General features: G+C 41.4%; 1 protein-coding gene across 2 annotated transcripts in view; it reads left to right on the forward strand.

Annotated features, from left to right (window-relative positions):
• ppp1r9a (protein phosphatase 1, regulatory subunit 9A) overlaps window positions 1–19,272 on the forward strand; it is a 139,200-nt gene that overhangs the window by 59,790 nt on the left and 60,138 nt on the right. For both annotated transcript variants that reach the window (XM_034160178.1, XM_034160179.1), the window contains exon 4: window positions 1,264–1,384. In XM_034160178.1, the coding sequence (XP_034016069.1) occupies window positions 1,264–1,384 (121 nt within the window). The remainder of the gene's footprint in view (window positions 1–1,263; window positions 1,385–19,272) is intronic.

Below are 19,272 nucleotides of genomic sequence, written 5' to 3' on the forward strand. Positions count from 1 at the left end.
AGAACACAGCATTCCAAGAAAAACTCTTGCTACCTCCAGTAAAATTTGGAGGCGGTTCCATCATGGTGTGGGGCTGTGTGGCCAGTGCAGGTACTGGGAATCTTGTTAAAGTTGGGGTTACATGGATTCCAGTCAGTATCAGCAGATTCTTGAGAACAATGTTCAAGAATCAGAAGTTGCGCTGGGGCTGGATCTTTCAACAAGACAACGACTCTAAACACTGCTCAAAATCTACTAAGGCATTCACGCAGAGGAACAAGTACAACATTCTGGAATGGCCATCTCAGTCCCCAGACCTGAATATTATTGAAAATCTGTGGTGTGATTTTAAGTGGGCTGTCCATGCTCGGAAACCAACAAACCTGAGATGTTTTGTAAAGAAGAATGGTCCAAAATACCTTCAACCAGAATCCAGACTCTCATTGGAAGCTACAGGAAATTTTTAGAGGCTGTTATTTCTGCAAAAGAAAGATCTACTAAATATTGATGTATTTTTTCTGTTGGGGTGCCCAAATTTATGCACCTGCCTAATTTTGTTTAAAGAATTATTGAACACTTTCTGTAAATGCTATAAACTTCATTTCACTTCTCAATTATCACTGTGTTTGTCTGTTATATGATATATTTAACTGAAATTGCTGATCCAAACAACCAATGACTTATAAAGGAAAATCATGGAAATCATCAGGGGTGCTCAAACTTTAAATACCACTGTATCTACCGTGTGCCTTTTGTTTATTTGTTTGTTTGTTTTGCTGTGCCACTATCCCCAGCCTCCTTTTGGACTTCATTTTTTAAAAGGTTTTCCTGTTTTGGAGCCTACTATTCCAAAGAAACAAAAATAGAACACATTTTCATTGTAGGATTCCACTAGCCACTCAGCGTTATGTAATATCACCCACCGGTGAATAATTAATGCACAGTGGAGACAGACACCCCTACAATTGAAGGGAGTTTCCCATTTTCTCTACAGTTCCTGCTTCTGTGAAAACAGGAACTGTGCTTGCTCACTGTTTCTTCCCTCTCTCTCTTCTTTTATCACTCAATTGTTCTTATGTGCTTGTCTGAGGGTGCTCATCACTCCAAATCCCTGCGTTATTTCCTGGGAGTCTTGGGAGCTTTGGGCTTGGTGCCATCATATTGATCGGGTGCATTCAAGACTCGGGGCAAAATAGGAATTTGGAGCTCTTAACGCTGCTGCACTACAGCCCATACATGCAGACTGCACACACTTGTTTAACTGCATGTTTTTTGTCTTTCCAGACGATGATGGCCTCGGAATCAGTATCATAGGGATGGGCGTGGGCGCTGACGCCGGCCTGGAAAAACTGGGCATCTTTGTCAAGACTGTCATCGAAGGGGGAGCTGCCGAGAGAGATGGCAGGTGAGAGCTGTTTTCCTATTGGATATTGCACATATTGCAGAGCAGTCAGTGAGTCTGGGGACACATGGGCGCATGAGAGGGCTTGGGTGCTCAGATTGTGCAAGGCTAATTATGCACTTATTGCACTATGTTAATCAGGCACTATGTTTCCGCCCACCACACCACTGCCATCACTTGTTACACACTAACACTGTGTCCCTGTCAGATTTAGCACCAGGGATTCCAATTAGATCCTCTGGAAGGGTCTGAGGATCACACACAAGAGTGTGAGAAATCGGTGCATTGAATGATGTATCGCTTGATTTCTCTGCCAGGGTGATGAAAGACAGAAAGCATGTGTAAATATCTGTGTCCATGGATGAGTGTTGGTCTGTGTGTTGGTGTGGCTCAGTCAGTGAGCACAATAACACCGTGTGCATTATGACACATGCAGAGTAAGCGCTCAGTCGGGGGCATACGAGGAGATGATAGCTCACCAGCAGGCGCGCTGTGGTTAGCAGCCTCCAAACCTCAAACTTATCCCTGTTGTCTGCTGTGCAGCTCCCGTCGCCCATAAACAGATTATAAAAAGCAAAAACTCACCGGCAGTGTTGATGCACCTTAGTTGCTTGTGGTTGGTGTGTTTTCTTTAGGGATTTTTTGTTCTTTTGTGTTGTTGCCAGTGCTGCCATTCTCAAGAACACATGAGCGAGATTAACTAAAATACTGAGACCAGGGTGAGGAGAAGGGAAGCTTATTTGAAAATAAGCTACGTTGATCCAGTTCCTTGATGACAGCTGTTCAGATTATTAAAAGTCTCCTTTCCTTCAGGGGTGCCCAAGTTCGGTCCTCAAGATCTACCTTCCTGACACTCTTAGTTGTCTCCCTACTCCAACACACCTGAATCCAATGAAAGGCTCATTAAAAGCCTGCTAACTAGTCTTTCATTGGGTTCAGGTGTGTTGGAGCAGGGAGACAACTAAGAGTGTCAGGAAGGTAGATCTCGAGGACCGAACTTGGGCACCCCTACTTTAGAGAAGGAACAAAGTGAGCCAAAAAAAAAAAGGCTGCATGATATATCGTTTGAACATCACATCACGATGTGCATCTGTGCAATTGTTACTTTGCAAGATTCATGATGTTGCATAATGATATTAAGCATGCAGGTTTACATTGCCAAGTAAAGTAAGTTCCTTCGGCTGCTCCCATGTTTTTCACTTGGGGGCGCCACATGTAGATCCACCTTGGATTTGCATGTTGATTTGGCACAAGTTGTATGCCGGACGATCTTCGTGACGCAACTCCACATTACATGGAAAAATGTGGCAGGGGAGGGGTTCGGTTTGAACTGGAAAACTCTGGACCGAAAGCAAGTGCACTAACCACTTGGGCACCATGCCTGCCTACGATTCTTTGTTTCATGCAGAGATTCATTTTCCATAATAAATTAGAATATGCCAAAAGTAGCATTTCTTACCTTCAAATACATATTTCATGATATACCAAGAACCTTCTTTGCGGTTTTACTACTGTGGTGCAGCATGATGACATGGCATCTGGTGGTTTTTTTGCTCCCCACTGGGGACAGCATCATTGCCAAGTGATAAGGATACAATTTGTTTTTCATGACTAACCATCAAAAGATGTGGAAGATGTGAATTTACTTGAATAAAGGATCCTGGTAATGTGAGTGTGTGACATGCACCTTCTCCCTCACTACGCTACACACATCAATCACAAAAAAAAAGAAGGCGGTTGGAGTGCTTTGATGCCAATAAAATAATTCCAGAAAGGACTTTCAGCTTTTAAAGTTAAGTTAAGTTATTTTTTTCATCTTGGTGGCCTTCAGCTCAGACTGAGAAACACTCTCAGAATACCGTATAATATCACAGAGGGGCTTCTTTAAAAGTGTTGCATTTATTTATAAGCATTTTCCACAATAAAGAATTAAAGTATTTCCAAATGGCGTCTGACAAAACAAGGGAATCTTCTGTTGGTAACAGTTTTAAGTGGGCTGAAAAGGACCAACAGTTCTGATTAAAAGACTTTATTTACTCAGTTTGCTGCTTTGAAACATCCTAACCTGCTGATACATTGATTAGCTCCATATTACACCGGTTATGTACATGCTTATGTCTTCTTCTCCATTTTTGTGGAAGCGTTACAGCACCACATACAGGTCTGGCATATGTCCTACAATGTTTTCAGGTGTGTTCAGTTTATCCTGCAAGACATTCCTACAGTATATCACAATATATATCACTATCGGCAAAAAGAAAAAAAATTGCAATGTTGATTTTTTCCAATACTGTGCAGCTCTAGCATAAAATAAAATAAAATAAATAAATAAATAAATGGAAAAGTTCAGTATGTTTAAGATATTTACAGCAATACTGGGCTTCTAATTTGAACATTACTATATAGCAAGTTACATCATACACCATACATATTTAAATGGTGTATTTACTCACGTGTAGAACTCAGCAGAACAGGGAAGAAAACAGAGCTTTGATCCAAAATTAATGTTCAATCCCATGCAATATCAGATACATTATGAATCAAATATGTAGCTATAAAGGCAGATTTGCTTTGACTGACTAACATTTTGAGTTCATGCCTGCACATTATCGTTCATTTCTTTCCAACTCTCCTAAAATATTACTTGTTTTTTGTTTGAATAGGAATATTTTGCATTTTTCAACCAAATGACATATTCCGGGTAAAAGTCAACACTGAATGACTTCATCACTTACTTACTGAGGTCATGTGGTACCTGGCGGGTGTCTTGCAGCGTCTGCTGCAGGTTTTGTCTAATTTTGTGTGGCTGCAGCAGCACACACAATAACATCTTATATGGGCCAAAAAATGATTTTGCACTCATTGACCCCGTGACCTAATTAACATGTAAATCAGGTCTCAGTTGCTATGGTGACTATTCCTGTCAGCTGGAGTCCACACAGATACTTTGATCAGGTGGGCGGCAGCTAATAAACCCAAGATATGTGATGCTGGTGTCCTGACGGCAGTAAAAGCTGAAGAACTCGTGAACATTTACAATCTGACTCATATACACACACACACAAAAGCAGACAATGCAGCAGCACTGAACGGGAGGAGGTCTCAGTGTAATTTCCTTCTGTCGTTGCCTCTCCAGCTATGGGGCGTGCTCTTACTTGCTGAATTGGTCGTAATGGTCAGACAAATGCGTGTGAACACACACACAGATAAATTGGCTTGGCTGTATTTCACTGCTGTCTGGTGACCTTTGGTGTTGGTGTGTGTGTTCTGGCTGTGGAATCAGGTGTGCAAGTGTGTGTTTGTTGTCGTCAAACCTACTTGTTCGACCATTCGATCTCGTCAGTCCCCCCCCCCTTTGTTCCTCACTCTGACAGATGTATAGCAGCTGCCCTTGGACAGATTAAGACTGTAGATGCTGTGAAGGTCAGAGTCGCGTCTCATCTTCCGGGTTCCTGTACATCCGCACGCAGCACTGAGTGACTCTCTGACTGTCACCGGCTGATTGAGTCTCGCTTTCTCTCTTTACTGTGAGTTGTGACAGAGCTGATGCAGCTGAAAGATCACCTGTACTGTATTTACGTCTGCCACAGAGGTGACAGTTATGTGATTTTTTTCCCCCCTGCGCTGGTAACACAGTGGGACTGAGTGAATTACTCCATCCCAGCCAGTTTGTGTCAATAAAACACGCTTTTTTAGGGTCTGCTCCTTTCTCTGCCCTTGACCGAGGCAGCGTCTCTATGTCTGAAGTTGGTCCTCGGGTGCCGGACTGTCGCAGCCCACTGCTCCTAGTGGTTGGATTGTGTCTAACTGTAAATAGGATGAGTTAAATGCAGAGGACAAATTTCAATGTATCGACAGTAAAGACTCGATTCAATTCTGTATTCTGTTTTGTAATATCTCAAAACCAGTGGTGGGCACACTTCCAATAATCCGATAACAGATAATTAGCGAAGATAATGTTTTCAGTATCGGATTATCTTTTTAGATAACTTTAAAAACCATTATCGGACCAATTATCTTCCGATTAATTTTTATCCGATAACTTTTAAACCGATAAACAAAATAAGCAAAGCTAAACAGCGACAAGCATTTTTAAAATTAGTTCAGCACCCACCTGTTAAAAGTTTTGTAACAGACGCATAGTTATAACCTTTGCAAACAGAAGAGAAGTGCTTGTATAAAAAGCATCTCAATCCTCTGCAAACAAAGGAAAAACAGCCCCAAAAGGAAAAAGAAAAAAAAACATTTCTTTTAACACCATACCGATATGCTCGCAATATGACCTAAGTCATCCAGAGGCATACATTTTTAACTTATGGTTCAAATTTTAACCAAACTAATTTTGGACAAGTTATTTAAAATTACTGTCATGTCTGAAGTTTCATAAAGTAAAAATATCAGATATGTTTTAGTTTTAAAGTAATGTGCTAATTTTTAAGGTTTTATGAGCACATGCTCTGCCCCGCAGTGCATTTTGGGTAGGATATAATCTCAGTACGTCACGACAGGACAAATGCATTTCAGACACTCTGTTCAGGCTCCACAGACAACAGCATTAAACTCTAGTGCCTAAAACTCTCTTGAATATATTCTCTGCGTTTATAGACGTTGATTTTTTAATTGCGTTTGTTAAATTCCATGCATTTTAAATGTGAGCAGACAGGGATTATCTAGAATTTGTTTTGAAAGCCTCTACTGCCATTTAGCATCTACTGGCCAGTAGTGTTCATGGCAGTGTCTGGGAACCAGTAGATGGCAGTGTTCTATTTATTTTGACCCCGGTTATGTCAGATGATTGTCAAATCAACTTTTTTGCTTTGCAAATGGCTTTTTTTTTTTTTTTTACAAATGAAGTTTAAAAACAAAACAACTGCAAAATAATAATAATAATAATAATAATAACATTATTACAAGACAGCTCTGCAGTGTTTGCACAGGCACAGTGCGAACGGTTGGATGCTGCTTGGATAACCTCACGACGGCCGACCACAATAATATATCAAACAGGTTTGATTCTCATTCGACCATACGATCGGCGATCAGGAGGTGGTCGTCAGATGTTGACCGCAGCTTGATACTCCATGAACACTACACGATGCAGGACGCACGATTAACCTGAAACTTGGTCCAAAAAATTCCTGCATGAAAAATCATCTCGCACACTGTAAAGCACGTTTTACAACATCAAATGAATGTTGTAAAGAGAGAATGTGGAGAGAATGTGCGCAAACATGTGCACATTCTCTCCACATGCAAAAAATTTTGCGATGACACTTCCAGGGCTCCGTAAAAATGCCTGTTTATACAAATAAAAAAATGGAATATTTTACAAAAGCACATTTAAACACCAACACACGACAGACGTCACATTAACGTGTTGGTTTACATAATGAATGACTGAACCAATCAGTGTTTAGCAGAGGCACGTTTACCCAGAATCCTTTGCGATCTGTCTCTTTGTTACAAAACGTCAGAATTAGTGCATTAAAAGATATATGTTATATTTTAACTTTGTACAAATGACAGAATTGACATTAATGGAGTTATTCTATTGGTATTAATGTTATTTATAAATCAACACCATAACTCAATATGACTTTATTTTTAATGACCTCTGCATGACCAGAGCTTTGTCATTGATAGAGAGCTGGCTTTACGGCTGCTCTCAGGGTGTCTCTGTGTTGGCAGGGCTGTAGTAAACAAGAGCTTCCAGCAGGGGCCGAACGTTGAAAGAAAAATGTGTGGTCTCATTGTTTGGGTCTCGAGGTACCTCTGTGCTCGGAGCGCTGTAGTAAACAAGAGCTTCCAGCAGGGGCAGATTGTTGAAAGAAAAAAGTGTGGTCTCATTGTTTGGGTCTCGGGGTGCCTCTGTGCTCGGAGCGCTGTAGTAAACAAGAGCTTCCAGCAGGGGCAGACTTTTGAAAGAAAAAAGTGTGGTCTTATTGTTTGGGTCTGTTGTTATTTTTAATAATATTAGAAGCTATTAAATTTGTTTTGCTAGTAGTTGTAAATGTGGCAAAGATAATATTGGAATTTATCTGTTATCGGTTATCTGTAACTTCCGATACATTTTTGGGTGGTTTATTGTTTTATCTTTATCGAAGATAACTTTTCAGTTATCTGATTATCTGTTATCAAATTAATTTTTTGGTTATCTGTGCCCACCACTGCTCAAAACCAATAAATCATCCTGTAGAGTCCCTTCACACATAGTGCAAATTTTGTCGATTTCCGCATAAAGTGCGCATGAAGCAGGGATCGTGTGCAAAACGTGTAAAACTGTAGCTGCCTTGTACACCTGTTGCTACAGCTATTTGCACACACCAGCGGCTGAATGACAAAGCATGCGCTGTGGGAGCCCATCGAACCCTCTCACGGCAGGTGTTGGCCAAATTCCAGGTGACACACACAAACATCTAACACTGCTCCCATGGCACTTAGAAAATGTGTGGCAACAGTCAGCAAACAATCACTGTCAAGCTGGATGTGAAATTTGTTTCCCACGAGTGTGGCTTTTCAAACACACACACTGACACATTGGTGTGTGCGCTGAGGAGGTGTGGCCGCCAATAGAAGCAGCTGTGGGGAGCTGTGGATCTGGATGTCCCAGCTGGACAACACGTACTGTGTTTGGACATACATAAACTAACATCTGCCCACTGTGATGCGCGTGCATCTGCTTGCTGTCCTTACATGGACATAAATGAAAACATATATCGCTGTGGCAATGGGCTGCAGCGAACGAGTGTGCACATGGCATGGACATTGACAGGCTGCTCCCAGGTTGAAGCGGACCATCAGATCAGAACACGCAACGGGTGATCTGACTGTCATACCACCCAGGTGAGCTCTGTTCCACATGACATGGTGTCAGTACTGCAGCGCAGCGTAGACAAGACACGTGTGTTGGCCAGCTGGATGCATCGGACCAGTAGATGTGGACATGAGAAGAGCGAAATGCTTCATCATTCATGTCATTTCATGACTGTATGTCTGTGACCATGGGTCATCTACAGAGGAACAGATCATATTTGTATTGTCCGCTTGATAAGAGGGATTCAATAAAATGTGGTGTTTTATATGGTGTGAGGTTTTATTTATTTATTTTTTATATGTCCACGTCCTTCCTGATATGAGGCAGGTTCCTGCACCTTTTACAGGACAGCGATTGTAGCTCAGTGGTAAAGTTTCTGACTGGTAATCAGAGCTGTTGGTGTGGGTTCGATTCCTGTGGGTGGCATGTAATTTTTAGGTTTTTATTTTCACTGCAGCTGCGCGATGTGTAACCTCATCATTCATTTCCCTCTGTCTGTCAGTCACTGGGATGTTTCTGTGTAACCACATCGTGCAGCTGGTGGCACTGTGTTCTCGCGTGCATGAACCATCACACCGGGATCGTGCACGCCTGCGCATCAGCGCGATGTTTCATGGTTCACTCATACGAGCTGCTCCGACGGGTGTCACCCTGCTTTGTACATATTTGCACTATGTGTGAAGGGAGCCGTAAACTCAACAAATGAAAGGACATGTCACACCAAAATCATAACAATTTACAGTTAGGCTGTTAGTGACCATCCGATGATCCACCGGGATTACTTTGTGCACTTCAGTAAAAGTATACGGCATTCGCAACAAACAGCTATGAAGACGTCTGAAAACAAAGTACCCGTGAGTACTCGGGTGTTTCTGACATGTGACGTTGCAGCTAGAAGCATCCCAGCATGTGCTTCAGTGGAATGTAGCTGCTAACATTAAGAATGGAGGCACAGATTAATTCCAAATTTGACATAAGTGTGATGTCGTGTTATGATGACTCATTTTAAAGTGATAACTGTTAATTTTGATGGAGTCACGGTAAAAGCTGCAGCTCCAAGAAGGTTGATGTGCACCTGCAGTCATAAATGCAGCCTGTCAGTAACCATCTCTGCTCCAGGATCAGTTTTGTGCATTATTAATTATGAGTGTTGTTATCAGTAAAATCTAAAAGTCAGCTGCGCAGCGTGTGTGCGCACACACACACACACACACACACACACACACACACACACACACACACACACACACACACACACACACACACACACACACACACACACACACACAGCGAGCTTCGCAGCACACATACACACATTCCAGCTCCAAATTTACACTCTCTCATAGTAAAACAAAAAAAAAAGCAAGCAAGAAAGAAATCTAGCCACATAACACAAAAGGGGAACATGCCACACTCACCGTTGTGTTGTGGATTAATTTCCAACTGTAAACTTCATGTGATTGCTGCCTGCAGCTCTGCATCTCTGTGGATTGTGGCACGTAAAATAACATCTATGAACTCCTGGAAATAATGTATTCTGACTTTTTCCCAATGTAACACATCCATCTCCAAGTCCTGGCAGTCTGTTAAAAACAGTGTCAGATGTCCTGCGTCCATGTACACATCAGCTTCAGTAACCAGCATCCATACAAACAGCGCATCACCACAATTTAGGTTCCAAAATCTGACACTGAAAAGTTAAGAGTTTTAGGATGAAGCGTGTCGTCTCCTCTCTGTAAATATGCGCCATCATGTTCGAGCAGCAGCTCAGAAGCTTTGTTTTTGGATGGAGCAGGTTTGTTTCCCACTGTCTGTCAGTCACTGGGATGTTTCTGTTTTGCTTATAAGTGCGTCACACACTGAAAAATGCAGAGAATTGCTGAGTGAAACGTTTTCCGGAAATGCACCTGCTAATGCTCAGAGTGAAAGGAATAAAATACATCAGAGATCACTAATTATTAGCACATGTGTGCAAAGACACTTACAATCTCTCACACACACACACACGCTCATCTTCAACCGCTTAGTCCAATCAAGGGTCGCGGGGTGCTGGAGCGTGAGGCGGGGTACACCCAGGACAGGACGCCAGTCTGTCGCAGAGCCACAAACAGACAAACAAACACATTCACACCCACTCGCACACCTATGGACAATTTAAAGATCCCAATCGACCTAACCCACATGTCTTTGGATGTGGGAGGAAACCGGAGCACCTGGAGGAAACACACGCAAACACGGGGAGAACATGCAAACTCCACACATAAAGGCCACAGACGGGAATTGAACCCATGGCCTTCTCGCTGTGAGGCAACAGTGCTAACCACTAAGCCACCGTGCTGCCCACACTTACAATCATGAGTACTTTTTTTTGTCTTACTAATTGGGACGTTAAAGAACGTGAGATACTGTTGGGTATTTTCTCCTCCAAACATTCTTAAAACTTTTAACAAGACAAACAGAGTCAAAAAACACCAGTGAGACAGAAAGTCAAATTTATCTCGCGAGGAGTGCAAACAGTCCGTACACGTAGTACCACTGAAAGCACTAAGGACTGCTGCGCCTGCTCACTCTTTTTATTATGAGAAAGCCCTACCCACATTGTGAAACTTGTCCTAAGGGGGGGGGGGGAAGAACAGCGCATGACAAGTTTCTTCAAGTAAAACAAACACATGCGTCAATAAGTGCATCTGCATGGAAAAACAGTTTCTTTAATCTTATCAATGGAGGTCAGCACATCTCGTCCGTCTGTTGCACTTATCATCTGTTCTGCATCTGCCTGGAGTGTCCTGTTCTTCACACTAAGCATCACATATCACAAGGCCATAATTTCACAACGGTCAAAACAACCTCCAGTTCTTTTACTCCCAGTTCAGACTGACCCCAGCATGCTAAAACAAAGTTGAATAACAAATACATTCTCAGGGTTACTTTTAAGACAGGTGCATAACAGTACAATAACGTTTTCATAAGAAAGAAGACAAAGGTACAAATGTTTAACAGTGATAACATATATATATATATAAAATCCTTAACATTTCCCACCTGTTTATCGCCTGTTAAACATATAGTAGTAGTTATCACCTAGCTTAGCACTTCTTTCTTGAGATTTTCACTAAGAGGTTCATCATGGTACGTAAAGCATCTATTTCAGTGTTTTGAGCTGCTACTATTTTTTCAGTTACATTCATGAACAGACCCAATCGATAATTCAGTGTTTCAATCATTAATGAATTTTTTTCCCACTCCTATCCAGGGGAACAATGAATGTGCTATTTTATCTCCTACAGACCACAATTTTTGGTCCTTTGGTACATCCGAGCCCCACATGTGATCATGTGGTAACACATCTGGGTATATCAATCTCCTCCGTCTGGTGCTGCCATTCTTCTCTGTGGAGGTCCTTGGCACTACCACATATGTATGGTCAGTCACCTGGGTAGGTGCACACACACCACCCCAATTTGGTGGGAGACTCATGTACAGTCTGGAACCACAAAGCCAATAGATGTCATCATACACCGGAGTACCATTTACAGGTGGTAGCAAAAACTTACTAACATAAGCACATGATTCATCCGTTCTCCATGGACAGGAGCCTGTATAATTACATCCCCGTCCAATGTGATGAAGATAAGTACCATCCACATATTATGTTTTGGTTAGGCTTAAATTATTTGATAAAACATACGTTTGGGTACACAGACGTTTCTTAATTTTACCTACAGTTTTATTCCCTGTCCCGTAAAAGCAAATTGGGAATGGTCGTTGTGATGACAATTTAACGTGATGATATTTTTGCGTTTCCCTTCAGTCTAGTCAATGGAGCAGCACTTGGGCACGCTTGTACGTCCTCTGTTGAAATCCCTATCATATAAGTGGTTGCACTGAGGCAAGTGGTGTTAGAACTGCCCCCGAAATACAGTTTGATTATGCATCCGTATGATAAGACATTCTGTCACCCTAGCAGGGTACGGTTTAGCCGTCAGAGCTGGGTGTGTTGAGGATATAGGTATTTGCGAACAAACATAACAATTAGTAACGTAATTCCATAGCCAATAAATGAACATCTCTGTACCACAAATTAGTATGGTATATATGAGGGTGTCCATCTGTCTCATTCACATTATGAATAAACCTCTTCTAACGTTGCTTGCATTGTTCTCTGGCTCGGTCCACAGTGAGCTGCAATTCTTGGGTCAACCACCAGGCCAGGAATCCGAGGAGCACGAAACACACTAAGATCACAACGCAACCGGCTGCCCTACCAACAGTCCGGCAGCGGCGGCGCTGAGCACGCCGCTCCGGGGTCTGCTGTAGTTCAGTCATGATTGCTAGGATACAGTGTTGTTAACCACCTCACCTAATAGTGCAAGGATCTCCCTGCTTCACTGGCATTGAGACAATCTATTGCTAATTAAATAGACTCCCTTTGTAGCCAGACTTCCCCTTACACTGTGGAGGCAGCCAACACACGCTGTATCTTACAGTGATGTATCCACGTTGATCTCTCCGCTATCTTTACTGCAGTTGGTGTTGTTAACAGCACTTGGTATGGACCTTCCCAACGAGGACTGGACCAGTTCTTCCTCTTAATCACTCTGATGAACACCCAGTCTCCTGGCTAGACTACTGGAAGGCCGTCCTGTGGAAGATCAAAATTATTCGGCAGTAAATGTGTTTAAGTTATCTCTTTCTGTGTTAATGTCTTTTTCATAAAATTTGCTAATGTTTGTTCCTCATCTGCTGTTTTAGTATCCATGTCAAAATTGGTAGACGATATGGTCGTCCATAAAGTATCTCAAATGGTGTTAACCCTGATGGTGTTGGTGTTATTCTCATATACAATTTTACTAGGTCCAAACATTCAATCCAGGTTTGTTTTGTCTCTTCTATACATTTCCTTAATCTTATTTTTATTGTGCCCTTTGTCCTTTCCACTAATCCTGCACTGTGTGGATGATAAGCACAATGATTTTTGAGATTAATCTGTAGCGCTTCTCCTACGTATTGCACTATTGTATTAACAAAATGCGCTCCATTATCTGAATAGACTGTTTCTGGTATTCCAAATCGTGGAATGATGTCTTTGCACAATGCTTTAGCCACTGTAAGTGCATCTGCATGTTTTGTGGGGAACAATTCTACCCATTTTGAGAACGCATCAATTATGACTAAACAAAATTCTTTTCCTTCATGTTTACTCAGCTGTATATAATCCATATACTTGAAAGGGATATTGTGGTGTTGGAAATTTGCCTCTTTGGGGTCTCAAATTGCCTTGTGAGTTGTGTTTTGCACATGTCATGCATGCTCTACAATGCTGTTTTGCATATGCATCGAACCCATAAAGACAAAAAATAGATTGTAATTGCGATATCATACCCCCTGATGAGACATGCGTCACGCCATGGCTCATGATAGCTGCCCATTTAAACATATTTTTTGGCAATATGGGTTTCTTTTGTGGTCATAAGTACAAATCATTTGCATATGTAGCTCCTTTATTTAACCACATTTGTTTTTCTTTTTCAGTTGCCTGCTGTTGCATGTCAGCAAGCAGTGTATGACCTAAATGCAAATCCGGAGGGGTTTCCTGTACAACAAAAATAGAAGAAGCTGCTGCTGCTGCCGCCTTCGCAGCTCTGTCAGCAAAATCATTTCCTTGTGAAACTATATCAGAGCCTTTGGTGTGAGCCGCACATTTGCATATAGCAATTTGTTTAGGCAATTTCACAGCTTTCAGTAGTGCAGTTAGGAGTGTGGCATGAGTCACTGGCTTTCCAGATGATGTCACCATTCCACGCTCTTCCCACAGTTTTGCAAACACATGCACTGTGCTGAAAGCGTACTGGCTGTCTGTATAAATTGTTACAGCCGTACCTTTAAACAGATAGCAAGCTGCAGTTAAAGCAACCAATTCAGCTGCTTGTGCTGAAAATAACGATGGTAATGAAGCAGAATCCAATACTTCTGAATTTGTGACAACAGCATATCCAGATTGTGTTTGTCCATAATCATTTTTATTGGACGAACCATCCACATACACAATTGTACTGTTTGGGATGGGTGTGTCCTGGAGGTCTGGGCGTGCTTTCATACAGGCTGTTGCTACATCAAGACAATTGTGCGGCTCGCCATCCTCAGGTAAAGGTATCAATGTGGATGGATTCAATGTTGTACAGCGCTCTACCGTAAGGTGTGGTTGTGATAATAGCAAGGACATGCACGAAAGATGTCTTGCTGGGGGACAAAAGCTCATGTTTGTCTGCAACAGGAGTGCAGAAACTGCATGTGGAACTTTCAATGTCAGCTGATGGAATAGAACAATATTACTGCTACTTTGAACAGCCATAGAGGCTGCAATTACAGCTCGCACGCAGTGAGGCAATGCACTTGCTACTGTATCCAATTTGGAAGAATAGTAAGCCACTGGTCGTAATTTTGTACCATGTGACTGTACTAAGACACTTGTCATGAAATTATTTTTACAATCCACCGTTTGAGTAAATGGTTTACTATAATCTGGTAGTGTTAAAACTGTAGATGACACTAACGTTTGTTTTATTTTTACAAAAGCTTCCTCAGCTTCTTTGTTCCATTCCAACACGGTTGACATTGAAATATCATCTTTGTACATCAAATCAGAAAGTGGACTAGTCAATTCTGCATAGCAGGGAATCCATGCCCTGCAGTAATTAGTCAGTCCAAGAAATGACATCATCTGTCTTTTAGTTTGTGGTTTCGGAGCATATAAAATCGCTTCCTTCCTGTGAGACAGGATAGTACGCCCTGTGGCTGATAATTCATGTCCTAAATATTTTACTTTATCCCTACACAACTGAACTTTGTTTTTACTCACTTTGTGGCCATTATTAAATAAGAAACATAATAATGCTACTGTGTCAGTTATGCAGTTTTCTCGTGTGTCAGAGGCAATCAGAATGTCATCAACATACACTAATAGTTGGCTATCTGCCGGTGGAACGAAATTGGCTAAACATGCTGACATGACTTGAGAATAAATAGTTGGACTCTCTGCGTAACCCTGCGGTAATCTGGTAAATGTATATCGTTGTCCTTTAAAGGTAAAAGCAAACCAGAATTGACTATCTGGGTGTACTGGCACAGAGAAAAAATGCATTACTTATGTCAATTACTGAGAAACTATTAGAATTTGGTCTCAGCGAATTTAACAAGGTGTGTGAATCTGGAACACATGGTGCTCTTTTAATTACAGCAGTATTTACTGCCTGCAGATCTTGAATCATTCTCCACCCCACTGAGGGCGGAGCCTTTTTTACAGGAAATATGGGTGTGTTACATGATGAATCTGGGCATGGCACTATTACTCCTGCTGTTAACAAATCCTCTATTACTGGCCTAATTCCTTCAATTGCATCAGGTTTCAATGGATATTGTCTTACACATGGTCTGTATTCTGTTTTTGGTCTTATAACTACAGGTTGTGCATTTTTAATCAGTCCTACGTCTGAAGGACCTGTTGTCCACAATCCTGATGGTACTGAAGAAAGAAGATCATCTTCTTCAGGACTCAACTGAAACACTCAGGATTGTGAAGTGGACACATCAATATGTGTTCCGGCTGTCAGCACTAATGAGGCATTAACTGGCACTTTATACAATTTAGTTGATGGGCTGAACTCCGTTCGTGGTCCAACTCTGCTCCAATCAGTGGCTGACAAAGCTGTCATGACTATCAGTCCCAAATCTTACCATTCTGTCAAATATGGTTTACAAAGTGACACATGTAATGGCATACCTGTGAATCTCAATTTTAAAACATCTTCAGTGGCACCTGTCACTGTTATGACAGCTGTTGAGTTGCCCATCATGAATCAAATCTGTCATTGTCAGCTTCACAGGTGAAATGTTTTTCAATTTGTTTTTCATACACTGGTGTTCCTGGCAATATGCCACTGTGGACCTTAAATACACTCTCAAATCTGCATCTAAACTCTGTCCATGGCTCTCCTTCTTTCTGAGCTGTCCTGGTAATTTCAGTATAATTTATTTTTGGTCCTACTGCTAAGTCATAATGCTGTGGTTCGTCCTCTACCTGAGGATATAATGATTTTCCAGACGGTCCTGCCGCCTGTTTCTGAGGTTCTTGTGGTTCTTGTTGTACTATTACATTTTTCTCTGCTTTCCCTACTCCTTTCTCTTTCCTCATTTTTTCTAGTCTCCTTTTCTCTGCTTCCTCCTCCCAAAACGCCACTAAATCACCCCCTACTTGCTGTTTTTTTTTTTTCTTTTCTCATCACCTTTATGTTCTTTTTCTAACTTTTCCTTCAACTTCTGAATACTAGTCAGGTTCAGTCGTCCGTCAAAGTCATGTTTATTAATCCAGGTCTCCAATTTCTTAGTTGCTCTTGGATTTTTTGCTTCCATAAATTTCCAGTCGTCAGTTGATAAATTTCCCTTATTTTTAGACGTCTTTCCCCCCATTTTTATTATTATTCTTTGTTATAATTTGGACTTCAGACGGGGGCACACCTAGGGTGTTCTAAATCTGAAGTTTTCACTTTCTTTGGATGTGACAATTAATTTGCCGTCGTGTGGTTGATTCCTTTCACCTCCCCGTAGGAAGCGGAATCACTTGCCTCTGCTTCCACACACGGTTGTCACTAACGTTGTCCAAAGTATTACACTTTCACACTTTTATTCCCAAAACCGGTATTACTTCGTATTTAAAACAGAGGAGTCCGTACCCTCCTTCCGGAATTTAACTACGTGCGCTCCTCGCAACCGTAGAGGAGTCCGCCCTCCTCGCGGAGTTTAACTGCTTTACATTAACAGACGATTCCACGCCATCGCTTACGGAGTTTAACTGTTTATGTGATCACACTTTTATTCCCTACCGGTACGCGTATATAAACAGAGGAGTCCGCACCCTCCTTCGGAATTTAACTACGTGCGTTCCTCGCCATCGTAGAGGAGTCCAACCTCCTTACAGAGTTTAACTGTGTTTCATTAACAGACGATTCTGTATCATCGCTTGCGGAATTTAACTGTTTATGTGATCTGATCACCACTCACTCAGTACTGTTACAAAGAAATTTTACTCACTGACTCGACTTCCTGTCTGTCTTCTTCGGGAAAATCTCGTTAACCAGACGATGCCAACGGCGGTCGACAATTGCAGACACGATCAATCGATCGGACCTTGGCCAAGGATTTACGTCTGGACTTGGCGACCCCCGCCGGACACCTCCGGTATTGTTGAGCTCCCGGACTGAGCCCCCAGTCAATGTTGGGTATTTTCTCCTCCAAACATTCTTAAAACTTTTAACAAGACAAACAGAGTCAAAAAACACCAGTGAGACAGAAAGTCAAATTTATCTCGCGAGGAGTGCAAACAGTCCGTACACGTAGTACCACTGAAAGCACTAAGGACTGCTGCGCCTGCTCACTCTTTTTATTATGAGAAAGCCCTACCCACATTGTGAAACTTGTCCTAAGGGGGGGGGGGGAAGAACAGTGCATGACAAGTTTCTTCAAGTAAAACAAACACATGCGTCAATAAGTGCATCTGCGTGGAAAAACAGTTTCTTTAATCTTATCAATGGAGGTCAGCACATCTCGTTCGTCTGTTGCACTTATCATCTGTTCTGCATCTGCCTGGAGTGTCCTGTTCTTCACACTAAGCATCACATATCACAAGGCCATAATTTCACAACGGTCAAAACAACCATCCAGTTCTTTTACTCCCAGTTCAGACTGACCCCAGCATGCTAAAACAAAGTTGAATAACAAATACATTCTCAGGGTTACTTTTAAGACAGGTGCATAACAGCACAATAACGTTTTCATAAGAAAGAAGACAAAGGTACAAATGTTTAACAGTGATAACATATATATATATATAAAATCCTTAACAGATACATCCTTTAAAAAAATGACAATGAACTGATTAGTCCGTATTGGACACTGAGGCACAGCATCAGTCCCAAAAGCAACTTTGTTTTGTCTATGAAATATTCCATAGATGTATCTGCTCCGCCCCTCACGTTAGCATCAACAAATAAGCACCGTTAATTTAGTAGTAGCCAACAGCAATATGATACGCAGCATCTTGGAAAATTTGAGATGAAATGTACAACAGAACGGGAAAGCAAAACCAAAATGAATGAAATGATAGAACGTGTGGCTGGGGATTCTGCCAAAACTCTTCATCATTTTGAAACCTTTAAATTCTGTGATCCATACATTGATATGGAGTCCACATTAAAAGGAAGCCAGACATCACAGTACAGGCCAAAATACACCACAGAACGGGAAAGTAAAACCGGAATTAAAGAATACTGTGTGGCTGGGGCTTGTGCCAGAACCTTTTTATTGGTACTGCAAATCAGCAGTTGCTAACTATAAACTCTGCTCTGTCTTGTCAACTTGTTACTGTTTCCTGCCATGTCAGGTGATATTCTGAGTTAATTTCAAATTCTTTGACGTGCTTGTGTTTTGAACATTGTTCTGGAGTACACATCGTGATGTACTGCCACCTGGTGAACAGTGACACCTGCTGGACATTTCATTCACCATTCATATCAAATTATGAGTTTGATACTTGAAAGCTATCACTGGTACAGCGAGATTTGTCAAATATTATTGAATGAGTTGCACAGAACCTGCTGTAAGTAGTTGTGCTCATCCTGTAGAAAACATTTTGTAGAGAATCTAAATGATGCAGCCTTTAGAGAATATTGTCATAATCATATTATTGCTTTTGCAACAAATACATAACACTATGTAACACAAGTTTGTTCCTGGCTTCTCAGTGTTATATTTCAACTGCTTATGTCTAAAGTCTATGGAAAAATGACTACATTCAGCACAAACTTTGATTTTATTTTTTTTAACGTTCTAGAAAGTTCTAAAAGTTTCTTGAAATTTCTAGATAATTCTGGAAACTTCTAGAAAATTCTGAACCGTTCTAGTGGTTAAAGAATATTCTAGAAGACTACTCAGTAGTAGTGAAGGCAAATCGAGAATATTCTTGAAAACAGACAAATTTCAAAATATCATTGTCCTGATCACACAAGCAAAGTTTCTGTGGAAT

Source organism: Thalassophryne amazonica, chromosome 20 (genome assembly GCF_902500255.1).
Source record: "Thalassophryne amazonica chromosome 20, fThaAma1.1, whole genome shotgun sequence".
NCBI classification, from domain to species: Eukaryota; Metazoa; Chordata; class Actinopteri; order Batrachoidiformes; family Batrachoididae; genus Thalassophryne; species Thalassophryne amazonica.